Source organism: Chroicocephalus ridibundus, chromosome 15 (assembly GCF_963924245.1).
Source record: "Chroicocephalus ridibundus chromosome 15, bChrRid1.1, whole genome shotgun sequence".
Lineage (NCBI taxonomy): Eukaryota > Metazoa > Chordata > Aves > Charadriiformes > Laridae > Chroicocephalus > Chroicocephalus ridibundus.
In genome coordinates this window covers 8,049,717-8,068,346 of record NC_086298.1, presented here as the reverse complement: position 1 = coordinate 8,068,346, position 18,630 = coordinate 8,049,717, and the positions used below count along the sequence as shown (strand labels likewise).

Genomic DNA, 18,630 nt, shown 5'->3' with positions numbered 1-18,630 from the left:
GGCTGGGGTGCCAGGGAACGGCTGGGGTGCCAGGGCACGGCTGGGGTGCCAGGGAATGGCTGGGGTGCCAGGGCAGCCACGGTGCTGAGCTGCTGCCAGGGGTGGAGGAGCTGAGTCCGGGCCACTTCATGGTTAAAGTCTTGGTGGGGAAATGGGAATTTTCCTCCTCTGCTGGATGCAGCCTCTGACCTGAAAACCACCGCCCCAGCCTTCCCCGGATGCAGAGCAAGAGCAGGCGTGCAAATGTGATATGACAGCCCAAGACACACCAATATGGTTACCAGCTGTCCGGCCGCCACTGGGCTGTACTGGTTGGGAAGGCGATGCCCCAGTCACAGATGCCTTTCAGGGGGAGGAGGGAGGGCTCAGACAGGGCCAGGCGCAGGCACATACGTGCAGGCAGGCACACGCTGCCCAGCGCTGTGTCCCTGGGACCTGCCCCACCACTCGTCAGATGGGGACAAATGCACTGGTGTCCCGCCAGCGTCACCCTGCCCCGTGCCACCGCAGCCAGGCTTTGAGGAGCCCTGCCCAGAGCCAGGCAAGCCGGGGCCGCAGCAGCCCCGCCAAGGCACCACCTGTCCAGGGAGCCCCCCCGGCTGCTGCCCTGGCAGGGTCCTGCATGGGTCCCTCCTGCGTGGGGCGGCTTCACCGGTTCTCTCCCCTCCAGATCAAGCGACTCTTTGTAAATCTAAATTAATAAGGTTGCACGGCTATAGACACAGGAACACGCGCTGTATCTTGTCTTTGTCGATCAATGCATTATATCATCCCATAAAACTGATTAAAAAGCAGAGCAGTTCATCTCACCAGGTTCCATGTCTCAACATTATAAATTTCATATTATGGTTAATGATTGTCAGTGCAGACGGAGAACACGCAAGCTGATCAGTATTGTAGTTTATAATTAATTATTGGAGCGTTGCTGCAGAGGACACTGAGGAGGGGGTGGCTGCTGATTAGCAATTTATTATCTCTAAAATGCCAAAGAGCACCATGGAAGGGGAGTTTGTGTGTCTGACACTGCCTGTGCCTGAGTGTCACTGCCAGCAGAGGGGTCCTGGCTCAGACATGGAGCACCCAGCGGGACCTGTCACCACCACCGGCTCCACGCACGTGTCCCCATCGTGCCTGTGTGGGCATGGGGAGGGTCAGGCAGGCACCTGTCCGTGGCCCTTGGGGGTGGGCTGGCAGCCATCACGCGGGCACGAGGAGCATCTCCTGGCACAGCCAGAGGCACTCGTGTGGCACCAGTGCCAGCAGGGAGGTGGGAGCCAGCACATCCCCGCGGCAGGGAACACGCTGCCTGCTCCTCCTGCCAAACTTTGCCCACACCATGTGCTGCTGCCGAAAATGGCCACCCCATCCTCCCTGCTCGCCCTGCCCGCTCCCGTCCCCACCACCAGGGCAGCCGCCGAGCTGGGTGAGCTGGGTGGGTGTCGTGGTTTAACCACAGCCGACAACTAGGACCATACAGCCACTTGCTCACTCCCCCTGTTGGGATGGGGAAGAGAATCAAAAGCGCAAAGGTGAGAAAACTTGTGGGTTGAGATACACAGTTGAATAAGTAAAGCAAAAGGCGTGCACATAAGCAAAGCAAAACAAGAAATTCAGTCACCAATTCCCATCGGTGGGCGGGTGTTCATCCATCTCCAGGAAAGCAGGGCTCCACCACGCATAATGGTTACTTGGGACGACAAATGCCATCGCTCCTAATGTCCCCCCATTCCTTCTTCTTCCCCCAGCTTTTATATACTGAGTATAGCGTCATGGTATGGAATAGCCCTTTGGTGAATTGGGGTCAGCTGTCCCGGCTGTGTCTCCTCCCAACTTTTCTGTGCATCCTCAGCCCACTCCTTGGCGTGAGGAGCAGAGAAGGCATTTAGTGCTTAGCAAGAACTGAAAACACCGGTGTACCATCAACATCACCCTCATCCCAAATCCAAAACACAGCACTGCGCCAGCTGCTGGTAAGTCAGCTCTGTCCCAGCTGACACCACGGCAGCGGGATGGCACCGCACACCAGCAGTTAGCACAGAGTGGGAATTCGTGTACAGAGAGCAGGAGCAAATAAAAAGAATAATAACCAGCACTTCACCCAAACCCTGAGAGCGAGAGCGGGTGCAGAGCCCCATCCATGCAGGCGATGCCATAATGGTGCCGACGACAGCTGCCCTGTGCCAGCACCGCTCCCATTCCCCAAGGCTTCCTACTCCTCCTATTTCAACTGCATCTCCCCCCACCGCCTCCCCGTCCCGCCCCGGGCACTTCGGGCGCCCTGTTGTCCGTAGGGAAGCTGCAATGAACAGATGTCTCTGCCCTGGCTCTGGACACGGGGATGTCGGTCCCTCAGGCTAGACGGTGACCTGGTTGCCGATGCCAGCTGCTTGGAGAGCCCATGGATGGATGATGTTCTGCCGCAAGACCCCCTGCCTGGCAGCCCTGCCCGCGGCCGCCGAGGGGCTGAGACCCCCCCGGCCGGGGCATCCGCCCGGCCGGGGGGGGTCTCAGCCCCTCGGCGGCCGCGGGCAGGGCTGTGGTGGCTAGTACTCCCCTCAGCCCTGGCCACCATGCCCGCTCCTCCCATGGCTGGCACCGTTTCATCACCCGGAGCAGAGGAAAGGCAGAAAATTCTTCAGGAGAATTAAAAAAAAAAAGGAAAAAAAAAAACAAAACCAAACCACCAACCCCAAAGTCCCATTAAAAAAAAAAAAAAGAACAAACATTGGCGAGTAATTGGATTAGGGCTTTATCAGATCTTCTCGTGCTGCAGTCGATCAGTCTGTTCCTCCATGGGGGGTGCCATCTTATCGCGGGGATTTAACTTTTATTGACTAATAATGGTGCTTTGCAAAGAAAGAAGCGGGGGCCCTGCACCAAGGGGAAGTGTCACAGCCTCGGGAAGCCACCGACTCGCCCGCCATGTCGTTTCGTTTGTTTATTTTTCTGTTGCAGGGTTTAGTGCGGGGCCGAGTTCGATGCCCCCCAGCAACAAAGTGAGAGAGGCACCGAACTGGGATGTAAATGGCCCCATTCCCCCGAGAAGACGGCTTTTTTTTTTTTTTCCAAATGGCATGGCAGGCGCACAGGGCTGGGGAAGAGACGCCTTTGAGAAGGAATGTCATCTGCAAAGGGACCCGCAGAGCCTTTTTTTTTTACCTAATTCACCAGAAATCATGGAGTCGATAATAGGGGGAGGGAGTATTATTAACCCCAACCACTCAGAACTGTCATGCCATGAGCATGCAGGTCCCTGATGGTGTTGGCACAGCAAAGGGACAAGGCAGGACGGACCCACTGGTCCCCACGCGCCCAGCTGGCTGCACAGGCTGGGCCAGGCATGGTCCCCTTGTCCCTGGACCCCCAGCTGCTGGGGGCTATTGGCCCCTGGCTACCACCCCATGCAAGTCCCCTCCTGTTCCCCCAGAGAGGCCTTTTGATCCAACACATGCAGACTGACCTCTGAAAATAGCCGAGCACCTGAGAACACTGAAATGGGACTGTGTAAAAAGGACAAGAAATTCGCAAATGAAATTCGCAAATGAAATTCACATGGAAACGGGCGACCTTGCCGGGGTTTAGCTCTCAGGAACCCAGGGGCTTATATTTGACAATACAGGCAAATTTTATCGTCTGAAAAAGAATCAGCATTGAAATGTTTCTTGCGTGCTCCTGTGGCGTGGCACTGTCCTGGCCCGGCTGCCGCGTGTGCCCATGGGCGACCAGACGCAGCGGCGGCCAAACCTTCTGCGCTCTGTGGCACAGGGCAGAAAATGCCAGTGGAGCCCAACAGCCGCTGGCCGGGCCAACACAGAGGCTTTGGGGACTTTTTTCTCCAGAAGTAAGAAACTTCACCCTAAAGGAGCATCCTGACCCGTTTCTCTGGGACAGGACCCCGTAACGAGACCAACTCCCGTACCGTGGCCAGCCCCGCTGGGTCTCCAGGGGTGGAGGGTGCCGGACCCACCGCGCTGCGTCCACCTCCCCTTCCCCCAGGCCAAATGGCGGCCGAGGGCACCCGAGGACATGGTCAAGGTCTCCCGGCAGCGTCAGTGGGGGCTGTGGGTACTGTGGCGCCTGTCCCACCCGCTCCGTGGGGCAGCGCAGGGACCGGGCAGGGGCGAGCCTGGCCGGCTCCCGCCGGGGTGCCGCAGCGTGGGGGAATAGCTGTGGCCCGAACGGCTCCTGAGCTGCTGGGACAGCCGAGAGGGTCCCAGCCGGGGGGCCAGGGCCAGGGCCAGGGTCAGGGACGGGGACAGGCGGTGGCGGTGGCGGCGGGCTCGCAGGCTGTGGCGCCGGGGGCCGCTGCCGGCGGCCTCAAGATGGCGCCCCAAGAGTGGGAACGGCGCCGCAGAACAAAGGCGCCTCAGCCCCGGCCTGTGCCCCGGCCCGCGCTCTGTCCCGCACCCCCTGGGCCCCCCGCGGCTGCCGGGCTCCCCGTCCCCGCCTGGACAGCCCGCAGGAGGCTGCTCGCCACCGCCGGGATCCGCAGCTCGGCCCCCGGCGTCCGGGCCCAGGGCCCTGCCCGCAGTGGGGGGACAGGGTGCCCACGGCGGGGGGTCAGGGTGCTCATGGCGGGGTCGGGGTGCCCATGGCAGAGGGGTGAGGTGCCCATGGCGGGGTCAGGGTGCTCATGGCGGGGTCGGGGTGCCCATGGCAGGGTCAGGGTGCCCATGGCGGGGTCAGGGTGCTCATGGCAGGGGTCGGGGTGCCCATGGCAGAGGGGTGAGGTGCCCGTGGCGGGGTCAGGATGCCCATGGCGGGGTCAGGGTGCTCATGGCAGGGGTCGGGGTGCCCATGGCAGAGGGGTGAGGTGCCCATGGCGGGGTCAGGATGCCCATGGCAGGGTCAGGGTGCCCATGGCGGGGTCAGGGTGCTCATGGCAGGGGTCGGGGTGCCCATGGCGGGGTCAGGGTGCCCATGGCGGGGTCAGGATGCCCATGGCAGGGTCAGGGTGCTCATGGCAGGGGTCGAGGTGCCCGCGGCAGGGATCCCCACACACCAGCTTGTTGCAGGCACCGCAGCGTCAGTCACCCAACAACATGAGTGTCCCCATGGCCTTGGGTCAGGGAGGAGCCATGGGGAGATGGGCACCCACGGGTGAGGGACCCGGCCACCCGCTGCCAGCGGGTCCTGCGGTGCTGGGGCATTGCCACGCCACACGTGCTGCCGCAATCCCGGCTGCAAACGCAGCACGGGCACACACCGTGTCCAATGTGCGGGCGCTCAATTAGCTGGCATATTAAAGTCAAGTTATTATCTCCACACACACATCCTTGTTTAGCTCCTCTCTATGAGGCCCCTCAAAGTGGAGAAGAAGCTCCCTGGCAGAGCAGCAGCCCTCGGCATCAGGGACACCAAGTTTTGCCCGTCCCATCCCAGGTGTCTCCAGAGGCAGCTGGAAACAATGGTCTGGCTGAGCCGTTGCTTTCCCTCTCCTTCCCTGCCCAGGGGATGAGCCGCTCTTTCCCTCTTCTCGATGCTACTGGCAGAATCACAGCGTTAATTAGATGAAATGGAGCGGCGACGGTGGCGGGGAGGTCCCAGGGCACCTGCAGGCCCCTGGCCAGCACGGGGCAGCGGGACCCCACTGTGAACGCCATGGTGCGAGGTTCTCCCCGCGCTGTGCTCTGTGTCACTGGGGGCTGTGTCACGCTGGCACGCGTCAGTCACAGCTCCGGAGGTGACAGGGCTGATGTTACGTGTCATAACACCACATGTCTGCAGGGACTTTGTGTTTTTTTTTCCTTTTTATGTTTCAGTGCATCTCTCCCCGCGGTGCTCCGGGTGCGGGAAGGTGGGACACTGCAGGGGCACAGGAAGGTGGGATGCCACAGTGGTGTGGGGCTGATGCCTGCAGGAGGTGACGGCACAGACCTGCCGAGCCCTTTGGTGCCAGGTGTGATGCCAGGGGTCCTTGGCCCCCCCGGCGCTTGAGGGGTGCCGCACCTGAAACGTGGCCCAAACTCTCTGCTGGGGCGGGGGCTCCTCGGCTGCTCCCCCTGCGTCCTCCTGCCGGGCTCCGCTGTGCCGCGTGCCTCCCCGCCGCCGTGCTGGCGAGCCTGCGCATCGCTCCCGGGGGAGCAGGGCCAGGGCCACGGGAGGTGCCCGTCCTGCTAATTAGACTGTGCTGAGGAGGAACTCGCTCAGCTCTGTCTGGCTTGACATTAAGACCTAAATTTGCTGTAAAACCAAATGGATACGCACACCCACATCTATAAGGCTTTTAGTTCAGCAACAAGTGAATCCATCAAAGCCCAGCACCTAATTTAATAGCAATAATGAAAGGTGTGCGTCACTATTAATTTAAGCACTCCAACATTAGCCTTGCACTTAGAAACCAGCAAGGCAAAGCTATTTACAAATGAATGTACCAGGGCAATAAATTGAAAGTACTGGTTTGACCTGTGGCGGCTGCTTTCTTCATTTATACATAGATATATTTCTATAGATGCATTTATTCCCATCTCTTTAGCAAGGCCTCCCTAATTAAGTTGAAGTGGCAGTGAAAGTGTGGCAGTAAGTGTGGAAAGAAGCTGCTAAAAATGTATTTAATTCATTATAAATAATCTTTGATACTATAAGGTTGGATAAAGGTTTGCAGTATCAGAGCGGGCCATCAAGGAAGGCCAAGGAGATCGCCTACATGCAGCGAGAGCATCTGCATCGCGTGGTTTAACCTCCTCGCACCAGGGGAAGGAAGAGCAGGGCTCCTGCGGGAGCTCCTGCTTGAATGGGGGGGCCCTGGGGTGCTGGCGCCAGCACCGGCGCCAGCACCAGCGTTGGCACCAGCGCCGGCACAGCACCAGTGCCAGCTCCGGGAGCATCAGGGAGCAGGGCAGGGTGAGGGTCCGTGGGCGCCGGGGTGCCGTCTCCATGTCTCTGTGTGCTGCGTGTGCCCCCAGGATGATAATGTATGTTAAGAGGAAGGTGTATGTCACCCACATTAAAGGAGTTTAATGTGCTCGGAGTCACATTATTGTACCCTTGTAGAATACATTATCTGTCATGCTGCCTTTACAGGCTGTCACCTCGCAGAAAGGCTACAGTGTTCCTGGAAACCATTATCAGCCTCTAATGATATTATCAAAATTGGAGCGCGCGGGTGCTGGGGGCTGGGAGGAGGCAGCGCCACGGCTGCTTCTTTCTGTGCCCTGGGATGCGGCTCCCGCTCGCCCCGTCAGGGGGATGGGGCTGCAGCTCTGCGGACCCTCCTTCAGAGCAGCAGTCTGGTGTGGGCATACACTGAAGGTGCGGAGGCGCTGGGTCACCCCTGGAGTTGGCCCAGGGGGCCACCACTGGGGCCAGTGTTGGCACCTTGCAGTTCGGCCGTGCCGTACAGAAGCTCTGCTCACCTGTCGGAGGGGTCCAGCCCATGGACACCACGTCCTGCTCTGGGCTGCCCTTCCCACGGTGACATCCCACAGGTGCAGCCACGCTGGTGGAGGGTAAGGGGTGTCTGGCTTGGCCTTGGCCGGGGACATGGCAGCCAGGAAGCTCTGCTGGAGGCCGTGGTGCTGGGAACCGCTCCGGCACGGCCAGAATAGCGCCTGGCAGTCGATGGGCGCGGAGTGGGCTGCAGCTGCCCCGGGACTTGCAGATGGGAAATTTACTGAGCTCAGAGCGGCTCCACTGCAGCCCCTGCCGTGCCGGCTCCCATGTGGCACCACCGCTACAGGGCTGCCATCGAACTGGCAAGGGCACCCGGAGGTGTGGGATCATCTGTGCGATGGGGAAGGGGACAGAGAGAGGGGAGGGCTTGTGCTGGGGCAGGAGGTGGGGCTGGCAGGGCGTTGGGGAAGGGGCTGCTAAGCCTTTGCTTGATCACCCGGGTGTGGGCTGGCCGTGATGCTCGGGGGGCTGTGGAGCGGTGTCACTGTGGTGGCCCTCGCAGCGTCTGGACAGCCTTCTGGGGAGAAACTCAGCAGCTGAACCCAGGGCTGGGGTCCTGGGGGCTGCCTGCCCTGCAGCCATGCCCCTGTGCCGGGGCGGTCGGGGCCAGTCTCGCCGCCATGCTGGCACCTGTGAGGAGGCTGCGCATGGCTCAGCCCAGCACGGCACGGGCCAGTAACCCAGCAGAAGCCATCCGACGTGTCAGCCTCTGAATATTGCTCTTCCTTCTCCCTGTCAGGTGAAATTAAAAAAAAAAGGGAGCCTTCTTTTTTGGAGTGTAATCTTCCGCCTGCGACAAGAAGCCACGTAAACTGATAAATTGCAGATTAAACGAGTGCCACACTCCACTTCAGTCCCTGGCTGTTAATTCCCCTGTTGTGCAATTCCCCGCTCTCAGGGCCTGTCAATTCCAGCTAATCGCAGGAGGCACTAAAACACTCTGCCCTGACAGCCCCAGATCAAGAAACCCCTGACTCCTAGCTCAGGTGGATTGCATGCATCACTTATGCACAAATCAGCAATATGCCAGCAGGGAGGAATTATGTCCGATGACAGCCCAGACATGAGGTACATATTGCAGAGCCGGCGAGCCCCAGCCGCCGTGACAGATTGCAGCACGGGGCTGCGCGCTGGTGCGGGAGCGGCTCCCGGCTGCACCGTCCCCCAGCACACCCGGCGCTTATGCCGCGGAGCCACCGGCATCTCGCCTGTGCTGCTGCAGGATGGGCAGCACCCAACCCTGTCCCCATCCCCAGCCCTGGCCCCGTCCCCGTCCCTATCCCCATCGCCTGCAGACCCATCGTGGGGGTGCGGGGCTCCCCATGCTGGTGCTATTGCGGGGCAGGACGATCGAGGTGAGGAGGGCACAGGGCTGGAATGGCACTGCGGGCGTGCAGGGTGTCTCGCCTGGGGAGTGGTGTGACGAGACGGCCCTGCTCTGCCCACCCCACAGCGGGGCAAAGCCCGGCTCAGCCCAGCCCCGGCTCTGTTTTAACATTTAAGTTGCCTTACTCTGTGATCCTGAAAAGCTTAAATTAATGACAGCCTTGTAGTTGCTCATTAATAATTGCTTCATTACTGTATGCGATTGCATTCTCCTGACAATAATGGTGTTTGCTGGTGTATTTCTAATTATCTGGCATTTCAGCTCCCTAATAGAGCCCCAGCACTCCCCAGCGTGAAACGCTCCTCTTCAGTGGGGAGCGCAGCCCAGCACGCTGGCGGCCCCAGTGCTCCCCGTGGTACAGGTGTTTCCTCCTTGGCAGTTCCCAGGAAGAGTCCTGAACGCCGCCGGTGAAGTCCCAGGCAGGACTCAGGGGCACCGCACCGGCCGGCTGCTGAGACCCCCGTGCTGGGGCCCAGCTCACGTCTGCTCCTCCCATCGCACACCTGATGCTCATGGAAAAGTCAATTTGAGAGCAACGATGGGGAGCGAGTCGTGCAGGGGCTCCAGTGAGCAGGGCAGGCACCCTGCCTGTGGCGGAAGGTGCTCAGAGTGGCCACGCCATGGTGGTCCCACGGCCACGGCAGCCCCGGCACCATCCTGTGGGTGCGTCTCGGCGCGGGTGAGCAGAGCCAAGCGGGAGGTGCCAGAAACCTCGGCGGGGGCCCATGGTCGGGGGCTTTTCGTGCGAGGTTGCCTTGGCCAGGGCCACGCTGCTGCTGGCAGCGGCTGCACTCGCGGCAGGAATGCAAGTGCAGTTCGGCAGCACCTCGGAGAAATTCATCAGGCGGCAGCGGGGGAATCACAGCACCGTCCCCGCGCTCGTGGTGCGGAAATGACCACTTGCGCCCCAGTTTAGCCCCAGCCGGTGGCTCGGAGCCCATTACCGCGTGGCGTGTTCTGCCCCTGCGCTCCCCACCTGGGGAGGGGGCTCATTTGTAGTTAAAAATCTATTGTGACTTGTCAGAAAAATGAATAAATGAGCACATTATTTTTTCATTTTGGAGCTCAGCATCTGTTTGTCTAATCAAGAAAGAGAACTGGGAAAGTCAACCAGGGCTGACGCACACATTTTATTTAACTTTTCCTCTGTCAAAGGAGTTTAAATGTGTAATGAACAGGCCATGGTGATTTGAAATATAATCCCATTACTCTGATGAGATTACCAAGGCTGTGAGAGTTCACAAATCATGCTTAGGGTTTTTAGAGTGAACAACACCCTGTTGAGATTTTTTTTTCTCTTTTTGCATTTAAGCAGAGGTGTGTGGGGAGAATAAAACATGACAGTCCTTAACCCTTCGTGCAGCGGCAGCGCGGGGCTGTGGCCCCCCCCGCCCATGCCTCGGCTCGCGCGGTGGCCCCGGCGCAGGCACTGCCGCGGTGCTGGGGAGCAGCACCCACCCTCCTGCAGACCCTGCCCGGCTTCTGTCCCCGCACATCTCCGTCCTCGTCCCAGCGTCACACAGGGGAGGCTGCACTGGGGTGTGATTTAAGGGGCATTAATTTTAGCAGCGGCGGCGGCAGCACCCAATACCACACGCCGCCACAGCAGCGTATTTCCATGAAATTCATGGGCCCATTACAAACATGTCTCCATAAATAACTCCCCCCATTAATCTCAGGGCTGCACCCAGGGCTGTGCAACGGTTTTCGCCTGCTAGTCCCGGTGCAGGGTGGGTGCAGCCCATGCTCCCGGCCGGGTCCCAGCTCTGCCATGGCTGCGGAGGGGCAGCTGCAGAAGCCCCTGGGATGCACCAGGCTCCCACCAGCCCGAACCCGAAGGAGCCTCTGGCTCGAACTGCTCCGCCTGGGGTTCATGGCAAATCCCTGCGGGGCCCCGAGAGAGCTGGGTCAGGCCAGGTGCCCCAGTGCTCTCGCCTTGGGTGCAGCAGGGCCTGGGTGCCCCGGGCTCCTCTGTTAAAAGCTTGCTCTGTTGTGTCCCAGTACTCTGACAAAACTGAGGTGGCAAGGGCTCCTCTCCCCAGGCAGGTGTCCCTGCGGCTGCAGCAGCCTTGGCCATCCCCGACCAACCGCCTGCTCCCGAGCAGGCAAAGCCGCTCATCAGCTATTTTATTCTTTCACAAATCTCCTAGACAAATGCTCAGCCACCCTCGGAGCACAGCGAATGACCTTGGGGTCTCACCACAAAGGTCACCCATCTCTCCTGGTGGATTCGGGACCCTCTGAGCAGCATTTTTTTTGTGCAAAGCCAAGCAAGATGGTCACTGAGCGGCTGCTCGAGAGCAGCACCGGCTGCTGCGGGCGCCTGGGCTGAGACCAGCCTGCAGGTAGGAGTCCCCTGGGGCTCGGCACCGCGAAGGGAACCACCGCTGGCTGCTGGCACTCGCTCTGTGCGTGTGCTCCTGACTTGCACAGCGTCTGTGCTCCTGATTTTTTGCAAGGGGACGCTCTGCTCCATGAGGAGCAAGCGACTGTAAAACTTCAGGTGCCCACAGAAGCCAGGTCCCCCTCCAACAGCAGAAGAGAAAATTCAGAAAAACCTCTGATGTCTCCAACAGCTACCAATGCGCATCAGCGAGAAGCCATCCTCGATACGTGAGCCGGCAGCCACCCTCTTCTCCCAAAGCCCAGTAACAATGCATGGAAGGAACAGCTTGCTTTTCTGACCCAGTTGAATGCCCATCTGAATCAATTAAATCTACAACTACCGGGGAAAGACCAGCCCGTGATGGATTTGTGTTCAGCTGCGCACAGATTGCAACCATGAGCTCCGATTTAACTCTTTCCGCAAACACTAAATAGTAGAACTGGCTGTTCTGAGGGAGGGGCTGGTCAGCTCTTGAAAAGCTGGACGTTTCCAGAATTTAAGGAAGGTTTCCTCCACACTGTGTATTCGACTGGATCTCATTTTTGAAAGTAAATTCACTTAACTGTGAACAGCTCTTTTGGAGCAAAGGAACTCATTCCGGGCTCCACACCTTGCCTGCTCCCCATCAAGCCCTTGGAGCATCTTCCAGCAGCAGCGGCCCGTCCCTGCCGCCCTGTCCCTGCTCCCCGGGGACGCGCTGCGTGTCCCTGCTCCGCGCGGAGACGGTGCTAAAAATAAAGCAAGTGGAAGGTGATTTATGAGGTGGTGTAAACGCATGTGGTCCAGCCAGTGACTATGCGCCCACAAACGCGCCCACAGTTCAGACAGCAGAGATTTTTTTATTATGTGAATCTTAAGGCTTTACTGAAAGCAAAATACTGCGCGTATTGAATACCTGCTTCTATAATGTAATAAATGAACGTAAGGGGCTGGCAACAGCATTAGGGCCATGGAAAAAAGTAGGAGACTTCTGTCGTTTCGGATACCAAAGTAGGAAATCTTTTACTTCAGTTAGAAAGAATTAAAACTAGGTGGCAAAAGAACATTCACATAACAACTTTAATGTTAAATAGTTCACAAAGTTGGTTAAAGGAGTCATTTACATTGCATTATTTGAAGGGTCTTTCCCCATTGCATCTGTGCTGCATTTGCGCATATAAAATATTAAAAAATTTAATATCATACTATAAAATATTGTTTCTCTTGCTTTGCAGATATCATGGAAGACTGTACAGTGCAGGCTGGCCTCAGCGGCGCGGGCAGGGCTCCCCTCCCGAGGGCACCGACACCGGCTCCGGGAGGGCTAAACCTTTAAAAACCGAGAACTTAAACCCAACAGGTGAGTGACACATAGACCTCTCTGCCTTAGTGTTTATTCCTAAACTATGTGTTAAGGCTCAGGAAGTTTTCTCTATACAAAAGCAAGGTAGGACACCGTAGGAGGTCACGCGGTGGCAGGCGGGGCTGGGCGGCCCTGGACCCGCAGCGCTGCCGCCCCCGCTGTGGGTAAACCCCTCGGAACTGGGGGCATTTTCCTGATACAAAGCCCACAGCAGCAGCGCAGAGAGCTCCAGCTTCAACGACCTGGAGAGATTTATGAAAGACACCTCTGGTGAACTGAACCAAAAACCAAAACTCTGGTTCCCAGTCATCCCGCTCACGTGTTCCCTGATGTATTAAGGATGGACAAGGCCAAAATAGTTACAAATCCCAGTACAAAGTAGGTCTTAATTTTTATTTTTAAAGAATAATATTAAGAAAAGGTGAAGGCATTTCCCAGTCCTCAGGTGCGAGCCGTCGCAGAGAGGAAGAGCGGATCCCGGGCGGCCGCAGCAGCTCCCGCAGGCGGGAGGATGCTCTCCTTTCCGCCGCGGAGATGCCGCCTTGGTTCCAACGCACCGTGCCGACTACAGCAAGTAACTTCCAATAACACGTATGCAAAGCGGAAAAGCACAGTCAAATAAAAATATTTTTGAACAAAACAAACCACAACAGACTTGACTGTCTCAACGTTTCTTCACAAATCAGCTCCCCTGCAATGGCTGCTGTTCCCTGGCTCACGGTTGCCTCCTGCACTTCAGCAACAGAAGTGAAACCATCTGGGACTGCAGCCTCCCCCCAAAAGAACTGTGCATCATATGGACCTTGAAAAAGATTACATCTGTTTATTAATAGTAAAAATGGATACATTTGTCCTACATTTTGTTTTTAGAAATTTGATCATGTCACAAGCAATACCTGTGTGTACGTGGGTGTATTACAGATGTATATAATTTATTTTAACCAGGCTGTGAAATAATATGTAATCACATCTCTTCTTGTGATTGTACATAATACAGTAATTAAATGATGCCAGTCTACGTCATTCTCTTATTTCTAATCAAAGGAACCTGATGCGTAACAGTCTTCTTTCCGGCTGATATGGCTCTTTATTTTTGTCACAGGGGAGACTTCCCATCACCGACGAGGGATAATCTTCCAACCGTGAGAGACGGGATAATTCAGATTTCTTCCCCGGCTGCTCCCGCCTGTCGGCAGCAGGAGCACCGCAGTCCTGGCTCCCACCTGTCTCGGGCGGTGGGGAGCGTCTCCTCCTCCGACTTCGGCAGACAGGCTCTCCTCCAGGCTTGGCGTCACTGCTGTCCCGATTTCTTCTCCTTCTGGAAGCTAAAGCTTGTTCTCCTGCTCAGTTTTCTTTGTTTCTGAGCAAAATAATCTGCTCTGGCTGTGCTTGCTCGCGACTCTAGAATATAGTTAACCTGCAAAGACACGAAACGGTATTTAATTTCGTTGGTGGTTCAGTGGGAGAGCCCGGGGGGAGCAGGGGCCCTCACACACCAACGCAACGAAGCTTTGGTGGAAGCGTCCCAGCGAGCTGGCAGCAGGGCGGCAGCGAGAGCCCGGAGCTCCGCAGCGCCCCGCTCGGCACCGGCCGCCTTCCCCCCGCGCTGGCGGCCGCGGGCTCTCAGCATCCCGCTCCCTCCCTCGACACCCAAACCGCCAGCGAACGCAGCAAGTCGTGAAGACCCACAGGGCTGGTCTAATATAGTAATGGGCTTCAATAAAAGACTTTATCAGCTTCAATAAAAATAATTCTTTCGTTACGATGTTTGCATACTCAGCTAATCTCATAGTTTCCCCGTGTTTTGGCACATTTTACTTGATGAAAGCATTTTTAAATGATATTTAACAAGCCTGCTATTCTCTAAATTTATTATCTCCAATGCTTTGTGATAATCACATAGATAATTTTAATGGAAGGTTAATGCAAGAATCAAAAAGATAAAAATGCCCTTTGGTCTGCCATTAGCTGGTTAATATGCTGTGGCTTAAAACTTGCACAATTTTATGCACTGTAGAGTGTTTCACTTTCATTGCATATTACAGCTTAAGGCATAAAAATATAGGGAATTTTCATGGTCAATAAAGCCTCGGTCTTTCTCACTTGATCATGTAAAAAGCCTAATTTGAAAAGTCTGATTTCTCCGCATCTCCTAACGCTGACAGAATTGAAAACAAACTGGTAACTTAGGCACAAAACCAGAAAATGTTCTATATAAACAATATGCAACTTAAGAAAAAAAGTACTGTTTAATAACATTTCTCTCTGGAATATTCATGCTATTCAGAGCAAACCTTTTTTTTTTTTAACCTTCTTTTATGACCAGTCTCAGATGTGTCAAGTGTTCTGGATTCCAACAGCTTATTTAAGATAAAGTAGGAACAAAAGAATCGGCCTAACAGTTCACAAAGTAAGCAGAAAAACCCCCAAAATACATTCACATTTTACGTTATTAGTAAGAATCATTTTATTGTATGTCCGTTATTCAGCAATCCTCTAAATGCCACATAGAAAATAAAAGCAAACCTAACAGATGGCTTGCCAAAATTACTGCTTTTTAAATTCTGAATTGCTACAAAATATTAGCTTGTAGAAAACTAAGTTTAATCTTCCAAGAGCGTTACAAAAATTTGTTTCAGAAAGTAAGTCAATATGTGTATGTACTGAGACACGGGAAAAGCTAACGATTCTGAGAAAGTACCAGGGTGGGGAAAAAACAGCCTTTTTGCTCTGTGCAGACCCCGCGTGCGGCCCAGCCGCCTGGACGGCGCGTGGACGGCGGGAGCGAAGCGCTGTCCTGGCTGTCGCTGCCTCTGCCTGGGCCAGTGCTGGGGCCGTGAACATGACGCCAACGTGTGGTTTTACCGGAGCCCTCCTGGAGCCTCTGAACAACAGCCACTCTGTCTCCGCAAGCCCCGCGGTGCCGGGACCTTTGCTCGGCCGCCCGCCCCGCTGCCGAGCTCCACCGGGGTGGCTGCTCCCTCCCTGCCTTGCCGTCCCGCTTCGCTGCCTGCACCAGCCGGGTCCTTGCCCACGTCCCCAAGGCTGGGCCCTGCACCGGCAGCCACACGGCAGGGCCGGGAGCACCGCGATGCTTTGCCAGACGCGGGTCCTGCGGCAGGGCATCAGCCCCGCACGGCACCTGCACCTCCGCCACGACACGGGGCTTGACGACCATCTCAAGTGTCTGGAGGAGGAAACTACCCGGGCACAATAAAATTTGGTAGTTTCCTATAAAATCCCACAGAAAACTGGTGTCTCTATTAACTAGAAACAAGTATAAAAGGAACTCTTACACACAAATAGGCAGTCTGCTGTATGGCTGTTTGAAAAATGAGTAGGCACCAAGCAACTAGCCTGGGGAGTCAAACGCACCTCAGTGGTCCTCAGGAACCGCACCGTTCATGTATTTCCAGAGCCTCTTGCAGACTTTCATGTCTCACAAGTGGTAAAACACCCAGGATTTTGGCTCACGTTAAAATTTAATACTCACCTTCAGTACAATTTCATTGACAGTAGCAGCATCTGATTCAAAGTAAAGGTGTTTGTAGTCATGATTGCTTAGATATGTAAGTTTAAATATTGCATGACCTGTAAAGATAAGAAAAAAAAAAACTGTTCAGAATATTCCTGTAAAGTTTCAGTGGAGCTTGTGTGCCTGACAGAAGAAAAACACAGATGGTGATCTTAGCATACCATCAGCACAACAGAAGGAAGTAATGAAACGCTGACAGGCTTCTCATGTCATTTCAATTTAAGGCAAGTGGTGGCTTACAGGAGCAGCTGAACTCTATTCAATAAAGTTCGTTTTCCCATCACATCCCCACTGCAGGAAATGCAAAAATCTATCAAATGGCTAGTTAGCTCCCGTTCCGCCCACGACTATATTTCAGCCGAACTACCACGTTAGGACTACTTTATGTAACTATTCACCGTATAGCCATCACATGCAGAATATAAGTGCTATATTTAAAACAAAAGGCCAATTAACCCCAGAATCACCACTCCAACAACCTCTCCCCAAAACGCCACCCAAACCTACCCAGTTGCTCAGGGCAAAGGGAAACGTCACCACTGTAAAATACACCAGGATGCAGGAACGATGCTATAAATAGACGCTCAAACCCAGGAATCTCACTTCCTACAAGCAGGACAATCAAAATTAAAGTATAACTGTAATTTTTATCTGCGTAGCACTTTGCCGGCTGGCCTCACCGCTGCTCGATCCCAAACGGAGGTTTGAAGTGATGGAACAGACGCGAGGTGCTGAGCCCGGCCAGGCTCCCGGCGCGGCAGCCGCCGGCCTGGGACAGCCCTGCGGCGGGACGGGAGGGACGGCTCTACCTGCGAGGTCTACGTGCAGAACATGGAATAACGCACAATATCCTTCACTTGTATGGATTAAAATTAAGCATATTCCATACATTATACATTTCCACCAGTTTTCAGTTCAAAGGCCCAAGTTAGTAATCCATAAAGTAACAGCCACATTACTGTAAATTCGGGTCTTTTCTGGAGGAAAGCTAATTTGAAATCTTATTTACATTATCTTATTCTCCAGATTTCCAAAAAGTGACTGATATATGCTCAGATCTGTGGCCAGAAAATTTGAGATGCGAGTATTTTATTGTGGCATGTTAATTAAACACCATTATGATGCACTAATCTGGAATATAAATTCTATATTGAAAAATTGGCTAATAATAATAATAAAAAAACCCCTTTAAATCATTTGACAAATGATGCCTCGGTGGTACTAAAAATGCGGGAATTCCTAGCTGGGAGCTCATCAGTATGTTAATGCATGCACGCCCGGCTCTGCGTGGGACTGAATTCATTTATGATTCCAAAAGTGCCCGTGCACCTTTCCTGGGGACAGGACACAGCACCGCGCCCCACCAGCTACCGCAGCTTTCCTTGGACATTTGATATTACATAGTTACAGAAACTGATTAATAAATATGAAAATGCCACAAAACATGGTCTGGGGGATTAGAATCATAGAATCACAGAATGGTTTGGGTGGGAAGGGACCTTAAAGCCCACCCAGTGCCACCCCCTGCCCTGGGCAGGGACACCTCCCACCAGCCCAGGTTGCTCCAAGCCCCGTCCAACCTGGCCTTGAACCCCTCCAGGGATGGGGCAGCCACAGCTTCTCTGGGCAACCTGGGCCAGGGGCTCACCGCCCTCACAGCAAAGAATTTCTTCCTCAGATCTCATCTCAATCTCCCCTCTTTCAGTGTAAAACCCTTCCCCCTCGTCCCATGTCTCTCCTCCCTGATCCAGAGTCCCTCCCCAGCTTTCCTGGAGCCCCTTGAGGGACTGGCAGGGGCTGGAAGGTCTCCCCGGAGCCTTCTCTTCTCCAGGCTGAACCCCCCCAGCTCTCTCAGCCCGTCCTCCCAGCAGAGGGGCTCCAGCCCTCCCAGCATCTCCGGGGCCTCCTCTGGCCCCGCTCCAACAGCTCCGTGTCCTTCTGCTGTTGGTGCCCCAGCGCTGGGGGCAGCACTGCAGGGGGGTCTCCCCCGAGCGGAGCTGAGGGGCAGAACCCCCCCCTCGCCCTGCTGCCCACGCTGCTGGGGATGCAGCCCAGGCTGCGGGGGGTTTCTGGGCTGCCAGCGCACATTGCCAGGGCGTGTTGAGCTTCTCACCCACCGACACCCCCAAGTCCTTCTCCTCAGGGCTTTTCTCCATCCATTCTCTGCCCAAGAAGATTCTTTGGTTTGGGTCTTGGAAGTTCATGGGATGGTTCTTGGTGTCGATCAAGACTCCTGTCACCTGGTTTAAATGCTTCTCTCCGCATCTTCTTCCACCCAAGAAGCCCACTTGCTCCACACTGACCTCCCCTTGCCAGCTGCTTCGGAGGCTGCTGCCCCCAGCACAGACTGGTTGGTAGGAAAGGCCGGGGCACTTGGAAAGTGCCGGAAGCCAAGGAAGAGCCTTACACCTCACAGCTCCTCTCTCCCGGCCGGCTCTCTGCCCGCTCGCTGGCTGTCCTTCCCTGAGACGGGGCGGACACACCACGCACACTGCCCACACCACAGCACCCGGGGCTCCCCCACTCGCCTCCCCCAGAGCACGCACCCACCTGCTCCGTGAAGCCAATGGTGACACAAAACCCCTCAG

General features: G+C 55.6%; 1 protein-coding gene across 5 annotated transcripts in view; it reads right to left on the bottom strand.

The window, feature by feature from the left end:
* Positions 1-12,212: 12,212 nt before the first annotated feature.
* The window catches only part of MAPKAP1 (MAPK associated protein 1), a 106,799-nt gene continuing 100,381 nt past the window's right edge, over positions 12,213-18,630 (bottom strand). For 2 of the 5 annotated variants that reach the window (XM_063353139.1, XM_063353140.1), the window contains exons 8-9: positions 16,001-16,098; positions 12,213-13,924 (exon numbers count right to left, since the gene is read on the bottom strand). In XM_063353139.1, coding sequence (XP_063209209.1) covers positions 13,799-13,924; positions 16,001-16,098 — 224 coding nt within the window. In that variant the 3' untranslated portion in view covers positions 12,213-13,798. The remainder of the gene's footprint in view (positions 13,925-16,000; positions 16,099-18,630) is intronic. The other 3 variants (XM_063353137.1, XM_063353136.1, XM_063353135.1) reach the window with 3 other exon arrangements.